General features: G+C 60.3%; 1 protein-coding gene across 2 annotated transcripts in view; it reads left to right on the plus strand.

Annotated features, from left to right (window-relative positions):
• Positions 1-2,698: 2,698 nt before the first annotated feature.
• Positions 2,699-6,970, plus strand: part of NLGN2 (neuroligin 2) — a 10,795-nt gene continuing 6,523 nt past the window's right edge. For both annotated transcript variants that reach the window (XM_040628211.1, XM_040628212.1), the window contains exons 1-2: positions 2,699-3,155; positions 6,500-6,550. In XM_040628211.1, the coding sequence (XP_040484145.1) occupies positions 2,699-3,155; positions 6,500-6,550 (508 nt within the window). The remainder of the gene's footprint in view (positions 3,156-6,499; positions 6,551-6,970) is intronic.

Below are 6,970 nucleotides of genomic sequence, written 5' to 3' on the forward strand. Positions count from 1 at the left end.
CCTACTCGGAGCCCTGGATGGAGGCACCACGGCCCCAGGGCTGAGCCAGGTAGGAGCTAAGCCGGGCCGGGTGGAGGGGGGTGCGTGGCGGTCCACTGGGGTCTCCTTTTCCCCATCTCTCTCCCTGCGCCTGGTTTCCCCCCAGCCTGCTCTGTCTGCGTGTCTCCGCCTAGGGATGCTCTCGCCGTGTCTCTGCGTCTCGGTCTCTTTGTCTCTGCCTCTCTCCAGCCCATGAATGATCCTTTGAATGGGCCCACAGACCCCGTGTGTTCCCATCTCCCCCTCCCCCTCCTTCTCCCCTTCCCGGCCAAGCCATTTTCCCCACTGCAGGAAGGGGAGGGGGCCTGCGGCCTGAGCCCCCCTCCCTCAATTCTCCCCGGCTGGGGGAGTCAGGCCTGGGCAGGAATGGAGAGAGCAAGGCAGAGGGATAAGGAGAAGGAGGGGGAGCAAGATGTGGCAGACAGAGATGGGGAGAGAAAATGGGGGAGACAGAGGTAGGAGAGAGGGAAGAGGGAGAGAGAGAGATAGAAGGGGCTTAAGGGAGAAACGTGGGGAAGAGGTTTGAAGGAGAGAGAGAGATGAGAAACGGGCGAGGAGGGAGAGGTAGAGGAGAGAGATGGAAAAGGACTGAAGGCAGAAGCCGGAGCAAGCTGGAAGAGGCCGGGAAAGATGTTCTGAGGGAGCGCTATGGAGGGGAGAGAGATGGGGGGAGGGCTCCAGTGGGAGGCAAGAAGGGAGAGAAGCTGGCAGCCAGGAGGCCAGGGGCCCAAAGTACCTTAAGTGGGGGGGGGGGGCAGAGGCAGACAGTGTTAGTAGGAGGGGGAGGGGGTGGTGGGGCTATGGAAGCAGAACCCAGCCCAGTAGGGACAGAGGAGATCCTGAGGAAGCCAGCCCCAAGCCGCTCCTGCTGATGGGGGGACAGGAGCTTAAGAGGACCTGAAGAGGGGGAGGGCATGACTGGGTGTGTGTGGTAAGGATTCCTGTGTCCTCATCTCTGGAATAAATTGACACCTGCAGAGAGCCACCCGCGGGCTGGCGCCTGGCTCCGAAAGCCCCGCGTCAGCAAACAGCTCTGGCGGCTGGGAGGGGGCAGGGGGGGCTTGCTGAAATGACCCGTGTGTCTGCCCCTTTGGTCTGATCTTGTCTCTTGTCCTGCCCCTGCTGTCCTGAGCATCCAGGCATCAGAGCAGCAACTGTGGGGGGCTGGCAAGGGGAAGGGGAGGTAAATAGCTGGGATGGGACAGAAAGAAAGCCGAGGTTTGCCCCCAGGACATGGGTCAGAGCGGCATGCTTGGAAGAGGCATCTGGGGTCCAAGGCTGTTCAAGACTGTGGGAGGGGGGCATTCGGTGGCTGCATCTGATGCCCTCCAAACCCACCTCAGCACCCCTTCTCCCCAGCCAGAGGCCTGGTCACTAGGGCTAGGCTCTGATTGGCCAACAAGGGGCAAGAGGCGGATCTTTTAGGGTTCTCTATGCCCCAATCTCCCGCTCCCCTCAACATACACACTTCTTTCTCTATGCTAAGGTTGGGTAAAACTCTAGCATTCTGACTCATGCCTCTGCTCTCCTGCCCTGAATGTACCCTATAACCAAGGCAGCCCCTTCCTCTCTTCCCCCAGACCCCCCTCCAGGGTTAAAGCTGCAGCCGGTTGCCGAGGTAACATAGCGGGGCAGCATCCCGTCGCCCAGCAACCGGCTGCAGGATCACGCATCTGTCCCCGGATTTGCCCCTCCAGCAGCATCACCTCCCTACTCTAGCCCCTGCCTCAAGGCACCTTAACTTCTGATGGAAGAAATGAGGAAGACCTGGGGGAAAGTGCCCCCCCCCGCCGCCCCGCTGCACAGATCCTTAGGGAATGGGCTGTCGAAGGGAGGAAAATGTGCTGGGATTGTGTGGTCCCAAGAAAGGCCCGAGTCTGGCCTGGGGTGGGGGTTCAGTGCCATGAAATTATAGCTCAGGAGTAATTAACACGTATAAACAAACCCGCCACTTCCTGCTAATTAATGACTTGGTATTTTTATTTTCTCTTCCTTGTCTATCTCATCCCTCCTAGGGAGGTGGGAACTGGGACTCCTGAGTCCCTGAGGAGAGCCTGCCTGGGAGGGAGAAAGCAGCTGGAAGGGTGGGGGGCATGCTGGGTCTGGGGAGCTGGCCCCCCTCCTCTGGCTCTGTCCTGGGGGTTTACCATGTCCTGACCCTATTCCTAGCCTTAGACTTTTCTATCTGGGTCCCTGCTTTGGGGATGGGAGTTGCTGGGGTTGGGGGGATGTGCTAGGGGGCCTGAGGGTGGAAGAAGGGGGCCAACTTGGTCTGAATTCCAAGTCACTAACCACTTGTCTCTTGTTTCCCTGTTCCCTTCTGTCTGCCCTGTCCAATTTCCCTTCCCTTCTTCCACTTCTCTGTATTTTTCTGTCTGTCTGTCTCTTGCATACCCCGTCCCTCCTCCCTGCAGGTCGGGCCTGCCTTCACCTTCTCCCACTTCCTTCCCCTTCCCCACCCCTTGCCCCCTCCATGGAGAGGAACAGAACCTTTCTCTGTCCAGTCTAACCCAGGTCCCTCCCCACCCCCCTCCTCCCTCCTTTCCCGCGCCCCCTCCTCCCTATTGGGGCGAGGGGGGGCCTCCCTCCCTCTCCCCCCCCTTCTCTCTCTCTCCGAGGGGGGGGGTCCCGGGGAGGGAGGGGGGGTCCCCCGATCAGCATGTGGCTCCTGGCGCTGTGTCTGGTGGGGCTGGCAGGGGCTCAACGGGGGGGAGGGGGTCCCGGCAGCGGCTCCCCAGGCGGCCCGGGCCTGGGCCTCAGCAGCCTCGGGGAGGAGCGCTTCCCAGTGGTGAACACGGCCTATGGGCGAGTGCGCGGTGTGCGGCGCGAGCTCAACAACGAGATCCTGGGCCCCGTCGTGCAGTTTCTGGGCGTGCCCTACGCCACGCCACCCCTGGGCGCCCGCCGCTTCCAGCCGCCCGAGGCCCCCGCCTCGTGGCCCGGCGTGCGCAACGCCACCACCCTGCCGCCCGCCTGCCCGCAGAACCTGCACGGGGCGCTGCCCGCCATCATGCTGCCTGTGTGGTTCACCGACAACTTGGAGGCGGCCGCCACCTATGTGCAGAACCAGAGCGAGGACTGCCTGTATCTCAACCTCTACGTGCCCACCGAGGACGGTAAGGGCACGGGCACCAGGCTGGGGACCCCACGGACACAGCCCACGCGCGCGCATGCAGGCCCCCAGGCGCCCCGGCTGCGCCCGGCCCTGAGCTGGGCCTCGGTGGGGGCCGCCAGAGGCCGCGTGTCCCTGCAGGCTCTGCGTGTCCCCCAAGGGTGGGACGGGGCCTGCCAGGCAGTCGCAGGAACTCCTGCAGACAGCCACCCCAGAAGGTCCTTGTGCCCGCAGAGTGAGCGGCAGGTACCGAGCTGGGCGTGCAGACCCCTCCCCGCCAAGGCACACACACAGTGGCCCCTGAGGGTTACTGGCCCGGGCAGCATCTCTCCCCCGCAGACACCCACTCCAGCGCTGCCCCAGCTCCCAGCCTCAGGCCTGGGCTTGTCCCTGAGGAGTACCCACTTGGGTTCCTTTTACACCTCAGAGACAACAGGGACGCCCCCTTTCTCCTCCCGGTGTGCCCGGGCACCCTTCCGTCTATCACATCGCATCCCCAGCGCCTCCCCCGAGCTTAGCGCCTCTGCTTCCGAAAGCTCTGTCCCCTGACCCCTAGCACCCCTGAAGGATCAGGGAGGACCCCTCATTCACAGCACAGCCTGCCCATCCCCATGAGAACATCCTTCCCTCCGGGCTCTGGGACCCCGGGGCCGGCTCTCCTGGTGAAGGAGCCGTCCAGCTCGCCACAGCCCCCAGCACACTCCCCTGGAAAGTTCTCCATGAGCCAACCTTCAGCACACAGAGTATCTTTCAGAGTACCTTCCGCTGTCTCCAACAGAGGTACTCAGCAGAAGTTCGGCCGGCCCCAACACCCCGCCATGTTATCCTTCGGACTCAGTGTCGCTACTCCTGAACTCCCCAACACCTCCACAGAGAACCCCACTCCTACCTCACCCCCCACAGGCCATTTTCTGCCAACTATACACATGGGCCTGGTACCCAGGAACCCCTGTATGGACACCGTAGGCACCCAATACCCGCACGTCCTGTGCCCACACGCCACAAACCACCAGGAATCGCAGTCCCTCAGCACACAGGGTCTACACACCGACCGTGTGCTCCCACGCCCCACGTATCCAAATTCCCGGTGCTCGCACACAGCACACACCCCAACGCCTCTCGGAAACTGCGCCCTATCGCCCCGTAGACCCATGCTCCCCGGCAGCCCCAGATATAGATCATGTGTCCCGGTAACACCCATACAGAGACCTTCGCCCAATAACCCTGCACGTGGCCACTCACACCATAGTCCCCAGCAGTGTCAACACTTCCCAAGCATTGCGTACCCCAACTCTACCTAGAGATCACCTGTGTCCTAGCTCGGCCTGGGACAGCACACCCAGCAAGCCTACACCTACCCGCCATCGGGCACTCTAACACCTCACTCCCGGCACCTCGGAACCAACCATCTACCCTCCGTTCCTCATATCAGCCGTGCACCCCAATACAGTAATACCCCTCCCATGGAAACCATGCGTCCTAGCGACCCGTGCCCACAATGCACCCAAGTATCACCGCTCCAATCCCATCCAGATCCGAAGCACCCTAATAGACTCTTTACCCCAGTATGTGCCACACGTCCTCCCCAATACCAGCACCGCCCCACAGGAGAGCCACCACTCCACATCCCCCTGCCCTCTCATGGGCCACCTACCCCCGCAGCCTGCCCTGCACCCCAGGCCCTCCACACAGCCTGTCCATCTCCATGCTTTCCACTCACGGGCTCTCTGGCCCGTTCCCGCCTCCTTGTAGGATGTCCACGCCAGAGTCCCCCTCGGTGGGGGGACTCCTCACCCCTCACGTGGAACATCCACCCGGGACTTCCCGCCAGTGGGCTGTCCACCCCAACATGTGCGCACCCAGTGTCCACCTGCCCCCGCACCACCTGTGCCCACACCTTCTGTATTTTCAACCAGCACTTATCACAGACCTGCCTGGGGCCTGACACGTTCAGGTGATCTCACTGAGTCTTCACACCTGCTCTGCAAGGGAGAGGTTGACTCGGGCAGGCGCGTGTGCACACACACACACACACACACACACACACTGTTCTCACGCACGCGCACACACTCCCCGCTGACTTCATCCCCTTCCCATCCTGTTGTAGAGAGCAGACCCTAATCCTAATGGGTCCCTATGGGGCCATCATCACCAGATGGGAGAAGCCTTCCAGAGGCTTGCCGACCCATCCCTCCCCATGGCAATGAGCAGAAACCAAGCAGGGGCATCCCCTCTGATTTCTGGCTTCCAGCTGTCCCCCAACTGAGTCCCCATTCTGAAAGAAGCCTGGAACCTACCTCTGAGCCCAGCCTGGGGCCTTTCCTTGACCAGGGGAACACTTCGCGCCTCCCAGCACCTCCTGGCACTTTATGTGTCCGGCTGGCTCAGGGCACTGTGTTTCCTGTTCCCTATTTGTGGCCTGAACCCTGAATTGGGGATGGGGGGCTTTCTGGCATTAGAGCAGTGTCGGGCGGGGGCGGGAGGTGCTCATGTCCCCAGTGGGTAGTTGACCGTTCTTGGTGGGGGGAGAGTAGGCCTGGGTGAGGGATGAGGTTGGGGGGTGCAGAGGGAAGAGGTGGAGTGGAGGGCAAGACCTGATGACCCCTTTCCCTGCTTTGCCCCACATCGGGGAGGTGGGGTGAGAAGCCAGGCCCCTGAGTGCGGATGGAAGAGGAATGCTGGCCGGGTGAGAGGCTGGGCAGGCGGGCAGGCGGCCCTAGCTGACCTGGCCCCAGCCCTCCAGGGGGAGCCGAGGGCTTGAAGGGGCTGTGAGCTGCAGGGGCAGGAGGCCCCCAACCCCATCCTACGCTCTGCTCTCCGGATCCTCCAGGGGGGTCCTTTCTGCCGCAGCCCCTCCCTCGCAGCCTGGGGGAGCAGGCAGGGGCGGGGCTGGCCCTGAAGAGGGTCCTGCGTGAGTGGAGGCGCTGGTGGCACAGCTGGCCTTGGCCTCCTGGGCTTGGGGTGGGCCTCCCCTCCCCACCCCACCCCACCCCCACCTCTAACACCGTTTCGTTTCCAGCAATTAGCAAACACTTCGACAAGCCAAGTCAATATGTCTTAAAACAGGCCTCAGCCCACTCAGGCACCCCACCCCCCCAAACCCAGCCTTTTCTTTGGGGCATGACTTTTTCCGGGGAGGGGAAACAAATTTGGGTTGTAGAAACGTTTTTCTCTTTTCTTGGTTTCTTTTTCTTGCAAACGAATTTTGCTTTTTTTGGCTTATTTTTTCTGCCCTCCACCCTCCCCTTTTCTGCTTTCTGTCCTCCCCTCCCCATCCACCACCCCCCCCACCCCCATCTTTCCCCACAAAATTGTCCTTTTTTCTCTGTTTTGTGTTCCCGGTCTTAGGTCCGCTCACAAAAAAACGTGACGAGGCGACGCTCAATCCGCCAGACACAGGTAGATTTAAAAATCCCGCTGCTGCATGTGTTGCTGATTAGAGGACGCTCGAGGCCCCGCCCCTAAGTAAACGCCCCCCCAGCCCTCCAGGCCCCGCAGTCGTTCTCCCACCCAAAACCGAAAAAGAAAAGAAAAGAAAAATTGGTAATAATTGGAAAAAAGAATTACGAAAACTTCAAACGAAATTTGAACAATGTTGGACCCACTAGCAAACCTGCAAGCCAAGCTAAACACAGCCAAAAATATAAGTGAAAAAAGAAATTGGAATTCAGAGAAAACCAAACCAAACCACACCACCAAATAATTGGATAAAAATGTTTAGAGTTTGACAGGAATTTGGACTGTTTGGAAACTTGCGAAATGTAACATTTGAAAAAAGAAAAACTTTAATTGGGAGCAAAACTACATTGGAAAAAAAAA

This window comes from Ursus maritimus, unplaced genomic scaffold (assembly GCF_017311325.1).
Source record: "Ursus maritimus isolate PB19 unplaced genomic scaffold, ASM1731132v1 scaffold_14, whole genome shotgun sequence".
In the NCBI taxonomy this organism is placed as follows: Eukaryota; Metazoa; Chordata; class Mammalia; order Carnivora; family Ursidae; genus Ursus; species Ursus maritimus.